The following is an 18,351-nucleotide window of genomic DNA, read 5'->3' as shown; positions in this document are numbered from 1 at the left end:
AGGTAAATACATATTCTTCAAAGGAGTACCTTCACGTTGAAAGTGATTTCCTCCATGACGTACACCCGCTCAGGAAATGCTTTAGCCACCTCCTCCACGCTGTTAAAATACTGCACTGGCTCCTTGATATCTCGGTCTTGCTCCAGCAGCTTGAACTGCCCTGAAAGCAGATAATAAACAGAAGTGTTGTAAGCTATTTATGTTGGACATCTGTAACCGAGCGAGCGGTCACACAGTGTCCTCATTTATTCCAACTTGGCTAGTGATTTTCTTTTTCTGTTGCATAACCATTAGACTGGGGAAAGTGCCGGCAAAATGAACCAGTATGTTACAGCTGCCAGCATACAAACAGTTAACATGTGGTGACACTAAAAGTGGTCCTTTCACCCACGCTCCCAAAAATTCAGCAGAAAAAAACGACAATGTATGAAAGACTGGTTGAAAAACAAAGTTCCATTTAAAGCATTTCCGTGTCTGTCTACAAGGGCAATGAAAGAAGATTTAGGGGAAAACTTTAGCTGAAAACGCAAATTAGCTTTAATTTGAAGCAGGCATTTATGAATAGACATGTAAAAGGGTCGATATTTTGCTTGAAAATAAATATATCTAGCAACATAAAAGACATTCTTATTCACACACAAAACACATATCATGTTTATGAATTTATTATTGAGCCATTGGTATATAATAATATTGGTACGGTATCAGTTGGGGAAACCAATTTCCTTGGTGCTTACGCTCACATGGTACCCTATAAATCTAAATTGCAGAAATATAGGCTGTTCTGGCCTAATGTGAATTCTTGAGAATTCCCAGTTTAGTGAATAACCCTGGGAGGCACAAATCATGAGTTTATTTCATTCAAATAACTATGAAAAATCTGTTTATAGGCTTGATTGCTTTCTTTTAAACTAGCAATATTTTTTTTTTAAACATTCATTAATCTAACATTGAATCACTGCAACAATGTACAAGCCAAGAATGGCATGATATTACAACAAAACAATCCCTCCAAAGTAGGATGATTTAATCATTGCAACTTTTTATGAAATAAAAGGAATACTACAAGCACCATCACCACTACAGCACACCATAGTGGCTTTGGTGCAAGCAGTGCCCTGTTACTCCCTCAAAGTAGTCGAATAGTCTGACAACTTACTGGCGATTTGCCAGGCATGGTCACTGCCATTATGGAGAGTTGGCAGCTCCTGAATGGAGCTAACGTTAGCTTTTGTGAGCTAAACACTCCCGTGCAGGGCCAGCTCATTGGCTGAGAGCATAAGCAAAGCAATGCTGGGGGGGAAGCTCAAAGCTAATGGATCTCACTGAGGAATTGACCAGAGCCTGGTGGACCCCAGATAAGAATCCAAATAGCATACAGTTTGAGCACTTACACTGGGGCGACCCTGTGCAGTGCTGGTACCATAACCACTACAGGGTGCTGTAGTGGTTCTGGTGCTTGGAGTGTCCCTTTAAGGATTGCACAGTAGGTGTTAAAATTACTTTTTGAATATATCTCAATAGAAATAGGATATTCAGAAATACAGTAAACAGAAATGGAAAATATATAATGGGTCTAATAGTTAAATACAAATGGAAAGACTATTTTTTTTAAAAAGGTTACTTTTACAAATGCTGCTACATTAGCACAGGTAAGGTTACCAGTTTTGTTTCAACTTGTATTGAGTATGGAAAAAAAAAAAATCATGTAACAGCTACAGAGAACTGCATCGACTAAACGCAAATTGTAGAACAATCAGCAAGCACACAATGCAACTTTAACAATATGAAGGCATGTACTGACAGACTTCAAACTTTGTTTGCACAACTTACACGCCAGCTGTTCCATTAATACACCCACACTCTTAGTGCTCATGAAACATGATTGAGCTGGTACTATGACTACATTTCCTTACTTGTTTATGGAAATTTGGAAATTGCACTATTAACAAAGTAACTATCAACAACTGACACCCTGCAGTGAATTTTGTATCCAAAATATGCCTATAGGGTAGTGAGATGCAAACACACATTTATCAAAGATAAAAGATATTTGAAAAAAAATACCTTAAGCGTACAGGAATGCAGACATATAATCTGATTTTATAGAAAAGATCACGTTTAGCAACATTTTAACTGTGACTTACATTGCCCCAGAAAGTATTTGATACCAAAGTAACTGCCATTAATGGTAATTTAGCAGGCTTTAGAGTCACCCAGACCATTTCATCTCAATGTGGTGACCTAGGTGCAGTGATCCTGTTATTTTAAACCTGCAATTTAAAACAATGCTGTTTTTTTTTTTAGAGAATGCAATGTATATTGGGGGGTTAACTACATCTCTAGAGGCTGCTTTCCTGACAGCCACTGGAGGCATTTACTCCTACAGCACCAAGTGAAACTTGATCTTGCATTTGATTGGGGGAGCACGGCATTTGGCTGTGTATGCCTAGTGCCAATATATTGCTTATGTAAGAAGCAATGCATTGGATGAGGCCGTTGGTGATGTCAGCTTGGATGGTGACATCACTGGACAGTGCTGATGCCGGACAGGAGGCTTTTTCAAAATTCTTTATTTAAGAGCATAGGAAGGCACATACAGAACGTCATAGTATAGTACATAGTATATACAGAATACAGTGATAATGATGTCTGATAAAAGTGCATTAATGTCATCATCGGACTTACATGCCTCCAACACACTATTTTAAGCTTTTTATTTTTCAATATTTTTGAAAAATTAAGGATGAAAAAAAGGAAAGAATACAAATGCAAAGAAGCCAGGAATGAGAGAGTGTAAAAAGAGAGGGGTAAAAAGGAGTAAAGAGCGAGAAGGGGGGAGGGTAGTGAAAAAGTCCCTTTCCGTGGGATCCAACACCATCTGAAGCGAGTTTTTCAGACGGACAACTACCCTAGATACTCCTCCCATGGTTGCCACATCTTGCTGAAGACTTTCATTGTGTTTCGAACTTGTGCTCTTAATTTGTCCATAAGACTTTATTCTTTATTTTAGATAAGACAGCCCCTTTTCTCAGGGGCATTATTTCCCAACCTGGACCTGGGCTCTCCTCACAGCTAAATTTTACATGTATAGAGGCGCCCTCTGTGGCCCTTGCTTGTAAGAATGACCATATTTACAGGTTAATGTGTCTATGTATAGGACACCAAAGTATCCATGACCACCTCCCAATACCAGGCCACAAATTAATGTATGTGCCTTTGGCACCACATCCTCTCCAACACAAATTAGTGGCGGCTCTCCCCATGTAGAACAGCTTCCCTGGGGTTGTAAACCATTTTAACACTGTCTTACAAACGTTTTCACATGACAATTTCACAAATAGAGGACTGCCTCCCATATCGCTACATATTTGTCCCCATCAAGGAACTGCTACAGGTCAGTCTTCCTCTGGAGGGGTGGTGGAAAGTGTTTATTTCACTCGCTTTCACTTGCTATTTTCACAACTATAGGTTCCCTTCAAATAGATTTAAAAAAAACAAAAAACTATTAGCCAGTTCATACTACAACTATAATTTCATTTATTTTCGTTCTGTCTTTAAAAGCAGTAACTTATTTGCTCTCTCTCGAATATAAGGTGCTTTTTACTGTAGTCATTTGTAATATGCATTATTCTGTGTGATCTATCTCCCACAATATTTAGGTATTACCGGCATATATTGCTAAATCAATATATTTCTAATGAACAAATCTTGATAAGCCATACTGTTGGCAAAGTCTGTGAATCCGAAAAAAAAAATTGGTTTTATAGCCTACTGATAAATAGGGAGATAAAGAAGGAATCAATATCTGATTCACAACCCTTCTGTTGCCCAGGGATAACAACGGATACTTTGAAAGCACGGGTCAAGGCCTAAAAAAAATAAATAAGTTTGCAAAAGGGTTTACAAGGAAAAGCACTCCTGATTTAAAAACAATAGGAAGAAAATTAAATTATTGTTTCTATGAAATGGTAAAATGGTCTGTACTCTGTATTAATTCTGTTCTACTGCAAGCAGTACACTTCCTGTCACAGTAAAATGCATGGGAACTCTATTTAGTCTCTCTCTCTCTCTCTAATATATATATTAAAGGATCACTATAGGGTCAGGAACCTAAACATGTATTCCTGACCCTATATAGTGCTAAACCCACCATTTCCGATAAGGAAAGCATTGCACTGGCTAAAATTGGCTCAGGGGCGGGGATAAATGCCGGTTTGGCCAATCAGGACCTCCTCATAAAGATGGGGACGCTGAACGACAGGGCTGCTCACTGTGCAGCCCTGAGCCAGGAAGCCCCCCCCCCCCCCCCCCCCCCCAGTGGCCATCGGAGGAGTGCCCACTTGGAGCGGTCCCTAGGAGCAATGTAAACACTGCCTTTTTTTTAATGAAAATGCCTGAATGGAGCTATTATACTCACAAGAACAACTACATTAAGCTGTAGTTGTTCTGGTGACTATAGTGTCCCTTTAACCCCTTAAGGACACATGACATGTGTGACATGGCATGATTCCCTTTTATTCCAAAAGTTTGGTCCTTAAGGGGTTAAGGGAACGGAGTTCCCACTGCTGTGAGCCCCGTCTAAAATAGAGACTTGTCTCATTGCAGTTCTACAGATCCATTTCACCATTATATCTAGCCTCAATATACACTTCCTGAAGCACATTTAGCTCTGCTGTACTTCTGAGAGATCAGTACTTCTACATGTGTCAGGCATTTTTTACTTGTGCGTTATATCGGTTTGCACTCAAAGCAAATGATGGGAAAAAATATATACCGTATATACTCGAGTATAAGACGAGTTTTTCAGCACATTTTTTGTGCTGAAAAACCCCAACTCGTCTTATACACTCGAGTCAATGTCTGTATTATGGCGAGAGCCGCGGGGTCATAGTGCGGCCGCGAGACTTACCCTGGGAGCTGACAGAGGTGCTGACCGGACCGGCGCGGAGGAGGAGAGAGCTGACAGGAGCTGCAGGAGAGGTAAGTGCTTCCTGCCAGCCCCCCTCCACTGAACTGCCAATGCCACTGGACTACCAGGGAGTGAGAGCCCCCCTCCTCCCTGCCATGTATCAAGCAGGGAGGGGGGACGAAAAATTAAAATAAAAATATAAATAATAATAATAAAATACTATTGAAAAAAATTATAAAATAAAAATTAATAATAATAAAAAAAAATTAGTAAAACAAAAACAATTTTTTTTAATTAAAATAATAATAAAAATGCCCACCCCCCACCAAGGCTCTGCAACACACACACAAACACACACTGCATTCATACACACACACTGCACTCATACACACACTGCACTCATATACACACACACTGTAAATAAATATTCAATTAATATAATTTTTTTAGGATCTAATTTTATTTAGAAATTTACCAGTAGCTGCTGCATTTCCCACCCTAATTTAATACCAGAGTCAATAAGTTTTCTCAGTTTTTTGGGGTAAAATTAGGGGCCTCGGCTTATATTCGGGTCGGCTTATACTCGAGTATATACGGTAAATAAATAAACAAACAAACAAACATACAAAAAATCCCAAACCCTTTTTTTTCATTCTACTAATACTTTATTACCCTAAAATACCAAAATGCGCTATTATGACCGCCACTCTCTAGCACAGGCCAGAATGACGCCTCAAGCTCTCTTCTCAAATACTGGAAATGTTTGAAAAACTCTCTTTGCCTTAGTACTGGTACCCACTACCATCCAGCCACTCTGCTCTTGTTCTCCGTTAAACAATGTTAGTAAAGAGCCAGAAATTTTCACACTAAGTACTAATGAACATGTCACATAACAAAATCCAGAAAACATGCTCGATGTAACCTTGCATTTGCACCCCTTGTTTGTGACAATGTTACCTCATCAAGATGGCAACTGAACAGATTTCTCCTATTTCTCCCAATTATGAGGACATTATTTCTGAATACAGAAAGAAATTAGACACATTTGTAATTAGAAAGCATTATATAATAATTCATTTGCACATCATTCTCCTTGTCGACACTATGCAAAGATAATACACATTTTTACAACTTAGCTACCAGCACTCTGGCATGGAAGAAGTTAAGAAACATGTTCTAGATTCCAAACCAGAGATCCACTACATCCGGAATGTGGTCCAGTAATTAGTGTAGCACTGTGTGCAGAATTTGGAAGTAAAACAAATTCAGCAGAATTCCCGTGGGGGAAGTATTTCACTTGTAGGCGCAAAGCAGCCCAGTGCCACTGCCAATATTTTGCTACGCTAACTGCTGTTTAGATCCGGCTGGGAATGAAGGAAAAACATTGAGCCGTATGCAGGCAGTAGAACCAACAGGGTGCCAGATCTCTGTTACGCTGCTCAGCATTTAATGCCCACAACAGGAAATTTCATGTGGGACAAATCCCTGGACAGGATCCTTCGGAATCATGGTAGCCAAGTGAAAACAAATAGAAAAATGGTATAACTGCAGAATTTCTAATAATTACGTTTATTTCCTTCAACGAATCAAATGGTTAATCTGTACTCAACATATAAAGTCAATACACACAGACAAAAATGCCTCTAACAGAATTGTGACTATAAGACACCTTATTTGCTTTAGCAACCATTTTAGAGTGACAAGTTGGGTCTGGTCGGATGGGTTACTGTGGCTTAATATTTTATTTTACCAGCAGCTACGCCATGTATTGTTTAGTGTCTTTTAACATATTCTTTGTGCAACACTCAGATTTTAGAAATATATTGAAGGAATACTCCAGTCTGGAAATTAATTCCCATTTTTAAAAAAGAAACACAAAAATTAAAAAGATATTTTTTACTTTGACATTTTTGTGTTTTGTGCAAGGAGATCTGTCCAAATCAGTAAGTTAGTTTCAGACATGCCTAAAAACTCCCGCTTCTCTCTAGGCAAGAGCGATGACCATAATCCACTGCTTAAAGTATATAGCTCCGTACTGGCAATTGTTTAATATAGAAAAAAATGGATGCAAGTGCAGTTCAAGTAGATAGAGGCCATTATTTATAAATAGTTCAATTCATGCTTTTTATTTATAGTAATATATATGACTGATCATGCACTTTGTTCACAGCGCTTCTTCACTGCCCTCTATATAGAGGGCAGAGGAGTTGGGAGACTTTTATGCCATGTGTTTGTCCTGGGGTCATATGCCATACATATACAGCCAGAAAGAACTACTTGGGAGATGAGCTTTTGACTTGAGTACATTTTTGCAAAAAAACTATTTGAGCATGGAGACAGAGACCACGGATTTCCTGTACCATAACCTATGTGAGTGACCCTTTAAAAGAAACACACACTACGGTGGATTTACCCCCATTTAAATACTGTATAGACATAACAATAATATATATATATATTTTTTTAAGTTTATTTCTAAATGACACTCTTCTCCATTTTTTCATTGAATTTTAATGTGCGGGTTCTTAAGCCCACTTGAACCAGGAAGATCTTAATGTAAATTTGTGGTCTCCTATTTATTAGTTATGATGGAATTACTGACCATGAATGGATGCTGTATTAGGAACATTAATGGTTGGGTTTATTTTAGCGGCAGTACAATGGACCACATTCCATCATGGCCTCTCCCTTCGGTTTAACACAAGACAAGAAGGTAAGAGCTAACAGTCATGTGTTATGAAGGGAAGGGGTTTATACATTTCTAATCAAATGAATGAACATTCTACCATTTTTTGGCATGATGATTTATAAAATGCAGGTCTTTTGCTCAGCTGCTTGGAGTCTGCCTTTAAACTAGGGCAACCTAACCATCAGAATATATACCTAGATTCAAGTAGGTAAACATGTGCATACAATGCTTCTACAAAGAAAAAAAGAGCTGAATATAGCAGGAGAAAACAACTAATGAGTGTCCTGAATGGCCCCAGGTGCAGAGCTCGAGGCTGGAGTAGTCCAGTGGGAACATCAGGCAATACAAAATTCAATTTACAAGTGGTATCTATGTGTGTATTTATAACTAGAGCAATGGTTCTGCTATATGTATTTACTGGAATATGATGACATGGTGTAGAATTGGCACAATACTGTGCCCTCGGTGCTTCAGATAATTTTTATTATTGTTCTGCTCAATAATGGTTGTTTCAATTAAAGGGACATTATAGTCACCGAAACAACTTTAGCTTAATGAAACAGTTTTGGTATATAGATCATGCCCCTTGCAGTCTCAGTGCTCAATTATCTGTCATTTAGGAGTTAAATCACTTTGATAATTAACCCTAGTGACACCTTCCTGCATGTGACTTGCACAGCCGTCCTAAACAATTCCTGTAGAGTCACCTAATGTTTATCCTTCCTTTATTGCAAGTTCTATTTATTTTAGATTTTCGTATCCCTGCTATATTAAATAGCTTGCTAGACCCTGCAAGAGTCTCCTGCATGTGATTAAAGTTCAATTTACAGAGCAAGAGATACATTTGTTTAAAGGGACTCTCCAGTGCCAGGAAAACAGTGCACTGCAGGTCCCCTCTCCCTCTCACCCCCCATCCCAAGTTGCTGAAGGGGTTAAAAAGTACTTACTTTTAAGAAGGACTTACTTGTATCCAGCGCCGGTTCAGGGTCCGCCCACGCTCCTCCCCCGCCGACGTCACCCATCACCTATTGCGCATGCACGGCCGGCCGGAAAAATGTTTTCCTATGGGGATTTCAGCGACGCTGGAGGTTCTCACATAGCGTGAGGACGTCCAGCGACGCTATAGCACACTGAATATGTGCTATGAACCCGGAAGTGCCCTCTAGTGGCTGTCTAGAGGAGGAGTTAACCCTGCAAGGTAAATATTGCAGTTTATGAAAAAAAAAATACACTTGCAGGGTTAAGGGTAGTGGGAGTTGGCACCCAGACCACTCCAATGGGCAGAAGTGGTCTGGGTTCCTGGAGTGTCCCTTTAAGGTAAATTACATCTGATTGAAGGTGAAACCAGTTTTTTCATGCAGGCCGTGTCAATCAGAGCCAGGGAAGATGTGGCAAGGGCTGCATAAACAGAAACAAAGTGATTTAACTCAATGGCATTGAATTGAGCAGTAAAACCTGAGAGGCACGATCTATACTCCAGAACTGCTTCATTAAGCTAAAGTTGTTTAGGTGACTATAGTGTCCCTTTAAATATAATACAAACCTTTGTGCTAGAATAATCAGCATGGATCCTCATATAAATGGATGCTCGTTGAGAGTTGCGATGCATTAATTTGAACTAATAAACCTTACAAACTGTGGACTGCATAGAACTTTAATTAAAGAAAAACTCCAGCTTAGTGGCAAATTAACAGTTCTGCTTTAAGAAGTTGTCATGGAGTAAGCAATCGGTTTGAAACACCTCACATACAGAGACATTTTACTTGTTCCCTTGCTACTTGCTAGTTACACACGTGACTTAGTAGGCTGTAAATTCTGTGCAAAAATGACATCTGTTGTCGGCAAGTTCTTCGTGTTGGCGACAGACATAGTCAGCTTCTACCATTACAGGCAGCGCTGTGAGCACACCTGAAAGGGGATGCTTGTACGTCCCCTCCCTCCTTCAATTCATTCTGAAATATCAATAATTAAAAAATGTTTTTGTTTTCTAGAATTCTTACCTAAGTCCACCCCAAACTCCCTCCCTTCCATGGCTCAGAGAATATGCATGTGCTCTGAGCCTAAGGATCGGTCCAATCAAATGCTTCGATATGCTATGCCAATAAATAAATACCAGATAGAGCACTCGGGGTGTTTTATTCTAAAACAATAAAGATTTGAACATAATAATCACATTCACGTTTCAATGCATATTTATTTGATGTGTACTCGTCATTCAATACGGCCTGTGTAACATATTCATTAAAAAGTAATTGGAGGTGATTTGACAGACGAATTGCATAAACATAGGCAGGGATGGTAGATAATGTTATCTCAAATAAAATAAAAAATTTATCAACTAAACCTAAATGTTTAGTAAATTAACCCTTATATCACCTAAGGCCTGTAGTTATTTCTATGAAGGATTATTTAAGTAAGCAACAAATGTAGTAAATTGAAAACAGAATTGTAAAGTTTAGGAAAAAAAGTGCTGATTGAGAAAAAATATATACATCAAAAACAGCTATAGTCACAGCTTGGCTATTTTGCCATTCAATTTTCTACTTACTACAGTTTGGTGTTTAGTGAATAAGCCCAGTGAGGTTATCTGTCACTAAGATGAACTTAGACTGTTGTTCTTGCTTGGCCCTGTGCCCCCTCATTTAATCGGGTGCAGACCACTGTCCCTCAGTGCATGGAGACGGAGTCATCATTAAGTGAGCACCAGGACCGCAAGGAGCTCTTAAAAAGGTGTAGACCACAATGACACCCATCAGACCACCAGGGATCCACCATACCTTCCACAAGGCCAACAGGAAAAGGAAAGCAGGAGGGTCTCAAAGCATACACAAGACTCAGCCACACTCATCCTCCCCTACACACATATATAAAACACATAACAACCATACACAGCACTCATCCAGCACACACAGGCACACTCCGCCTCATCTGCACACAACACACACACACAACACTGACATAAGCAGAGTCAGGGCTCTAGGAAGGGAACCCAATCTGGCACCCAGAATAGGGCATCAGGTGATCTTAACTGGCTCTAAGTCCACCATTTTATTTAATTGTTCTAGGAAATATTAACTCAGAATCAGTTTGACACTGCTGTTATAATCCAGGATTCATAGGTGTTAAACTAGCAAAATGTCATGTTCTAAGTTCTAAGTTGGTGTAGTTATGCTTGGCACTCTAACACCTTCATGATAATAGAGTAAGCATGTGCCTTTATAGCAGGGGAGATCCCCATTCATGGTAGATGTAGTTCTACAACATTTAGGAAACTACCTATTGGGCACCCTTGTTTATAGCATTATCGCTCTAGAAAGCATACCTTCCAACTGGCCAATTCCACTGATTTAGGGCCCCTGTCCCACTTCACACACTCATCCATTCTGGATAACCTTCAACTAAACTGTGCAATTATCATTGTATTTTTTTCCTGAAGCTGAATTCAAAAATACATTTCTATAGAATATATAATGCATCGGTCGTGTCTTGTCAGCTTGCTAGCTATGTGAACTCATAATTAATTAATGAAGAGCAAAGGTATCCGATACTCAGAACATATTCAGTAAAGAAAGCAAATTCCTTCAGGACCAGTGTTAGGCAAAGCCATTGTTACTGTAAAAGTCTTGAAGGGCTATTTTAAAAATGGTAAACGGTATAAATAATAATGAATTAGCCACATCGGCATTTATATTTGTGTAGGATTCACAGCATGACTGTCACTTTGTACCCAATTAAAAGTATTGCAATGTTCCACTCTGCACCCAATGATCTAATTTACGTTATTTTACCCCTCTTAATAAGAAATGAATTGCCAGCTTTCCATTACAGAGATGTATCTTAATAATTTGCTTCTATGTACTGCTTTAAGTTCCTTGCGTAGGAGATTTATAATCAGGAGATGACATATTCTTGGCTCAGAATGCTGGCTGGCCAGGATTTCAAAAACATAAGTAAACTAGCAAATTACTGCTTAGCTAGACATTTCCTATGTTTTAGAAATGGCCTGGCCGGTCATGTTGGCTGGGGTATGAATGTCATCACTTGTGATCAGGCGTACATAGAATCCATTCTATTACGTACTGTGCAATACTAAATAACTAAATATCTGCAGTAATGCTAAAGAACACTTCGCTAGATTTGAGCACGTGGAAAAAATTTGGTTTGGCGACTCAAAATGTTTGTGCAAAAAAATACTGCCGACATTAACAAAGTCCCTGGAGTACCACAGTAGGTATTTGGAGACTTCAAGTGCAAGATTTTGGGATTGTTGTAATATATATATTTTACAGTACACAGATAAGCACATTACCCATATTAAGAAAAGAAAAAAAAAAAAAAACAAGTAAAAAATATTTGTATATTAAAATATTAGAACACATTAACAAGTCCTCCTGGTTGTCAGCTTGATGTTTTATGAAGCACAGGTCATGTCAAACTAACTTGATTGCTTTCTACGAAGAAGTAAGTAGAAGTATAGATCAGGGTGTTGCAGTGGATGTGATCTATTTGGATTTTGCCAAGGCATTTGATACAGTTCCACACAAAAGATTAGTGTTCAAACTCAAGGAAATCGGTCTCGATGAAAATGCTTGTTCTTGGGTAGAACATTGGCTTAAAAACAGAATACAAAGAGTTGTCGTTAATGGTAAATTTTCAAGCTGGACAGAGGTGGCAAGTGGTGTCCCTCAGGGGTCTGTTCTGGGACCCCTTCTATTTAACATTTTTATAAATGATCTTGAAGACAGCATTGAAAGTCATGTTTCAGTGTTTGCAGATGACACAAAACTTTGTAAAATAATACAATGTGAGCAAGATATTACTTTGCTGCAGAAGGATTTAGATAGACTGGGGGACTGGGCACTCAAATGGCAGATGAAATTTAATGTTGAAAAATGCAAAGTTATGCACTTCGGCGTAAAGAATACACAAGCAACGTATACCCTTAATGGAAGCGAATTAGGGATAACAACACACGAAAAGGACTTGGGAATTGTTATAGACAACAAACTATGCAACAATGTGCAATGTCAATCAGCAGTGGCCAAGGCCAGTAAGGTATTGTCATGCATGAAAAAGGGCATTCATTCTCGGGACGAGAATATCATTTTGCCTCTCTATAAATCACTGGTAAGACCACATATTGAATATGCTGTGCAATTTTGGGCACCTGTTCTAAAGAAGGATATCATGGCACTAGAAAAAGTGCAGAGGCGGGCTACAAAATTAATAAAAGGAATGGAACATATCAGCTATGAAGAAAGGTTAACAAATTTAAACCTATTTAGTTTAGAAAAACGTCGCCTGAGAGGGGATATGATAACATTATACAAATATATTCGGGGCCAATACAAACCATTGTGTGGAAATCTATTCACAAACCGGACTTTACATAGGACACGAGGCCATGCGTTTAGACTGGAAGAAAGAAGATTTCGTCTAAGGCAAAGGAAAGGTTTTTTTACTGTAAGAACAATCAGGATGTGGAATTCTCTGCCTGAAGAAGTGGTTTTATCAGAGTCCATACAGATGTTCAAACAGCTACTAGATGCATACTTGCAAAGACAGAATATTCAAGGATATAATCTTTCAATGTAGGGTAATAACTGCTTGATTCAAGGATAAATCTGACTGCCATTCTGGGGTCAAGAAGGAATTTTTTGTCCTAGCTTGTTGCAAAATTGTGCTTCAAACTGGGTTTTTTTCTTTTTTTTTTTTTTTTTTTTTTTTTTTTTCTTTTCTTTTGGATCAACAGCAAAAAACAGGTGTGAGGAAGGCTGAACTTGATGGACGCAAGTCTCTTTTCAGCTATCTAACTATGTAACTATGTAACTATGTAACTATGTTTGCGGTGGCGTTCTTAAATCGATTCATAATGTACTAAATTCTCTTGAAATAGCCTCTTTTATGAATTGGGAAAATGGTGACCTCCTATTAATCCATTAGACTTCAGCAAGCTGAGATGACTCTCTCAGCCAATGAATGAGCAGCAGGAATTACCAGGGAATGGCGCCATGGTACTCCTATAAGAAAAACCACTACAGCAGGCTGTAGTGGTTATGATGCTTGGAGTACCAATATGGCATCTGCTATGAGTCTCAAGAATCTTCCTACATGGAGTACTAACATGAGGCCACTACTGTGCAATATTGAGTTCTTAGCATGCAATGTTCACTTGTAAGCCCATAGTGTGCCTTGTAGAGCAGTATTGAAACCACAGAATTTAATGTTTATCATTCAGTCCACATAGTGCTTTGTAGGACAGTATCCAGTCTATATTTGCTACCCAGAGATAGCTTAGCTATATATGTTGCTAATAAAACATTGTTATCACTCCTCACTTTTAGCACTAAATTCTAGGAAACATTGGAAAGCTTTGGCATAGGAGTATCATCTGTAGCTCTTTGACTGGGACTATGAAAGGCCAAAACAGGTGGGCTCTATCCAAAATATAATACATAATGAACTTGTCTGGTATTTTAACTATACTGCTTCTGTAGTCTTTTATGCTCCTGGTTTAGGTTTACCCTAAAGTGGTACAAATGAGCGAAAACATGTCTGAGATGTCTTGGGAGTAGGACTTCCCACTACAAAAGCTTTGCAAATAGCACTGTCACTTTCTTGGGTCTATGCATTTTTTTTGCAAGGCGACTAGTCTACTTTCAAGGAGGCACCCAGAAAGAGGGGGAGGAAGGTAGATACTTACATGAACTTCTTGACCCTCAGAACTGCCATCTTTTTTCTCTTAATCCAAGTCTTATATATGTATGCTCAGGATACACACCATGCAACAGTGCAAAAAAAGAGTCTACGGAAGATCCTGCAAGCAATGGCTGATGGCAGAATGTGGCAGGTGAAGCTCGTCCAATTGCCACCATCATTTTGCATCCTTCACAAGACAACCTATTCTACACATATTCTGTGATCATTGACATTTCAGTAATATTCCAAAGTAGTCTCTAAGAGATTTTCATAAAGATTCTAGCGTTATGAAAAACTCAAAACTGTCAGTGCCGCTTTAAGAAACCACGATAGTAAGCTCTGTTGAGCAGGGCCGTCTTCACTTCATTTCTGTTCAAATTAAATTGTTTACTTGCTATTTAATATCCCCATTGCTGTTTAATATAACCATTGCAAAATTTAAATTGCAGCGGAACATGTAAGCTCTATAATAATGATAATTTATTTAAATAGCTTAGACCTACTACTCACTTTGACAGAGAGCATAATACGCAAGTTAAAGAAGACAGTGCGCAGACTTACAGTCTAATACACAATATAATGATATCTTTAACGTGTCTCGGAATGATTATAAGAAAATTACTGTCATTTTATGGGAGATACACAATGAGCTGCATCAAGAGATTAGATGCAGAGACAGCATAATGCTTTACTATGTAAAAAAAAATGTAAATTCTAAGCTAAAGGTGAATTATCAAAATGTTTATGTAGTTATTCTCCTGGAGTTATAGATCATACTCTTGTATATTTACAGATTAAAGTGCTGCGTCCTGGATGGAATCCTGATCGTTAACTTATTTAGTAGGCATACAATTTAGTACTCAGCAGTAAAATAAAGTGAGATAAGAACAGTTGTTGTGTATTGTATTAAATCCAACGGAGTGCATTTTTGTCAAATGTCCCAAGTCCACAGGTGCCAGAATTAAAGAGAACTGAATTCAGGAAGTTTCCCATTCCTCATTAATTGTCGCTGGAAGAGAAAACCAGCCTGCATTCCAGAAATGTTGGCTTATTATATGAAAATTCAGCACAGCTCACCATTCATAAAACAGATGACCGATCAACCAAGTGGAAACGCCACTTTTGAAGGAAAGATCTTCTTCAATGCAGATTTATAGCATTATCGTACTAAACAACAAACTATAAACAATGAAAACAAAAAACATTTTCTTTAATTTGCGTGACCATGTATTTTAGGGGTTTCTTCACTAAACCGTGAGAAACAGGTAGTTGTCTGGCTATATCACAATTCAATGGTCAACTCAACTTCTACAAAACAAATTTTTGGCATTTACAGTTCTGTTAAATTCTCTCTGAAATGTGGGTCTTTTACCATATCAGAAGGATTAGCATGGCTTATAGCATTGAGAGAAATCTCCCTCCCCCTCTCTCCCTCCCCCCCCCCCCAATTGTTGGTATAAATTAAAGGAACAATGCAAGCACCATAACAACTGTAGCCATCTGTAGTAGTTATGGTGCCAGGAATGTTATGTTGCCATCCTATGGTGAGAGGTCAGACCATTTAGTTACGGTAACATGGTCAATATCACACAAACAGAACAAAAGATACATACAATACACAAATGTTATCACACACAGCATTCAATAACTAGAGTTTATATAAATATATAGTGGAGTTTCTTTTCTACTAATCCGTGCAAGATTAGTATAACAATGGTGGATTTCATAAGAATGCTGTAGAGTGGTATCTGAGCTGACAAAAGTCCTAGAGAATTCATAGAGAAATATGTCCAGTAACAGTCTATGGACCAGTGAATCCAGAGCCGTAGATCAACACAAAACAACCACTGTCAAACATGATACCTTTTTCTTTTTTGATGAATGGATTAAAACAACTGTTGAAGATTTCTTAAGATATACAGATTGTTTTCTGCTACCATCACTTTAGCAGACAGAACCTTGTCTACATACAAGACTTCACCACCAAATAACTACACTTCCGTTCCAATGAGTTGAAAAAATACCACAACTCACTTTGATTAAGAGTGTTGCTATTAATATTTATGGTTCCTGTACCTACCAAAAAGTAGTCCAGTTTTGAAAGTGTGATTTTAATTCACCATATTTGTTTTAATAGGATACTATAAATAACAAAAAAACTTTGGCTTAATAAAGCGGTTTTGGTGTATATGTCATATCCCTGCAGTCTAGCTGCTCAATTCTCTCTCTGCCATTTAGGAGTTATAGCACTTTGTGTATGCAGTCTTAGCCACACCTCCCCTGGTTGTGAGCAACAGAGCTCCCTATACACTTCCTGTAAAAATAGATTTAATTTTTTACTTCATTTTTGCACAGTGTGTTCATTGAGTATTTCTTATCTCTTGCTCTATTAATAGCCTAAGTGAGTCAAAGCCAGGGGAGGCCTGGCTAGGGCTGCATCAACAGAAACCAGATTTAACTAATAAAAAGCAGATAATTGAGCAGTGAGACTTCATGAACAGTACACTAAAACTGAACCATTAAGCTAACTTTTATTTAGTGCTTAAAGTTTTTAAAGAACATGTTTGTCATTAGGTTAATACATACCTCTCAACACTGGCATGCTGGAGGGGGGATATCTCCAGCGACACATCCTGTATCATTCATAATGGGCAGGCCCATCTGGAAAGGGGCAGGCCTGTCTGGCTGGCCCCCCACCGGCAGGACCATGCAGTCAGTGCTACTGAAGAGCTCTCTGGAGGGTCACAGAGCCCTTGCTCAGCTCAAGGCTATTATACCATAGCATGTGGCAAACACATCTTTTTGGTTAAGCCATGGTAACAAATAACCGAAATCTAGGCGGGATACAATCCTCAAATGAAAAATAGGTTTTGTTTTTCAAGTTAACATGGGTCCGCACAGGCTAATGGTGACAAAATACATACATGAAGTTGTAGCCTTTATGTCTTACTTTTACTGTTATAAGGGAGTCAGCAGGCTACACCGGGTGGACTCATCCGTCTCTCTGCATGACAAGCTCACATACTTTATCACCATTATTTAACAGTTTCTCAAACATATTCAATGCTTTTAAAAAGCACCCAATTACCAAACTTTGATGTAGAATACAAATGTTTACACCGTGAGTGTTGGAGGTTTGACTTGCATTGCACTTTGACGTTTAATACGAAAATTCTACATGTATTTTAAACAAATACTTTCTTTTTTTTTTTTTTTTTTTTTTTTTTTGGAAACAGGAGAGAAAATCTAGAAAAAGCTAAACCTGCCACAATCTTAATGAGGAAAAAAGAAAAAAAAATTTTCAATCAAACTACTAGCGTAAAAAGTGCAAACAGTGGGACAAACTGAATGGCAAATGCTTATGTGTTTCAAATCACTGATGCACTGCCTGAGATGCCTCTTAATGTAACATAAAATGTGATAACATGTAAAGTTATGGCATGACTGGGAGCGATATATAGTTATGTAGCAATAAAAAAATAAAAAAAAGACTTGTATCTATCAAGTTCAGCCTTTTTTGCTGTTGATCCAAATGAAGGCAAAAACACAGTTTGAACTGTTTTCCATTTTTGCAACAAACTAGGAAAAAAAATTCTCCTCAGACCCAGAATGGCAGTCTGATCTCTCCTTGGGAAAAGAAGCGGTTACCCCACATATTAAAAATATCCCCGGAATATTGTGTTTTTACAACAAATCATCCAGTTGCGGTTTAAAAAATCTGTATAGACTCTGATAAAACCAGCTCTTCAGGCAGAGAATTCCACATCTTTATTGTTCTTATCAAAACATTTCCTTTGCCTTTTACTAAATTACCTTTCTTCCAGTCTAAATGGATGACCTTATGTCCTATGAATTATGCTATTTATAAACAGGTTTCCAGACAATGGTTTGTATTGTACCTGAATAAATTTGTACAATGTTATCATTTCCCCTCTGAGGGGCAGTTTTTCTAAAGTAAACAGATTTACATTTGTTAGCCTTTCTTCACAACCAAAATCTTCTATTCCCCTTACTAATTTTGTAGCCCGTCTCTGTACTTTTCACTTGTGCC

At 38.3% G+C, this 18,351-nt stretch overlaps 1 protein-coding gene across 1 annotated transcript in view; it reads right to left on the bottom strand.

Annotated features, from left to right (window-relative positions):
• The window catches only part of GAREM1 (GRB2 associated regulator of MAPK1 subtype 1), a 170,036-nt gene that overhangs the window by 53,527 nt on the left and 98,158 nt on the right, over positions 1 to 18,351 (bottom strand). Inside the window, exon 3 of the mRNA XM_063451433.1 lies at positions 30 to 160. Within this exon, the coding sequence (XP_063307503.1) occupies positions 30 to 160 (131 nt within the window). The remainder of the gene's footprint in view (positions 1 to 29; positions 161 to 18,351) is intronic.

The sequence above is a fragment of the Pelobates fuscus genome, chromosome 4 (assembly GCF_036172605.1).
Source record: "Pelobates fuscus isolate aPelFus1 chromosome 4, aPelFus1.pri, whole genome shotgun sequence".
NCBI classification, from domain to species: domain Eukaryota; kingdom Metazoa; phylum Chordata; class Amphibia; order Anura; family Pelobatidae; genus Pelobates; species Pelobates fuscus.
This window is presented reverse-complemented; position numbering and strand designations above follow the sequence as displayed.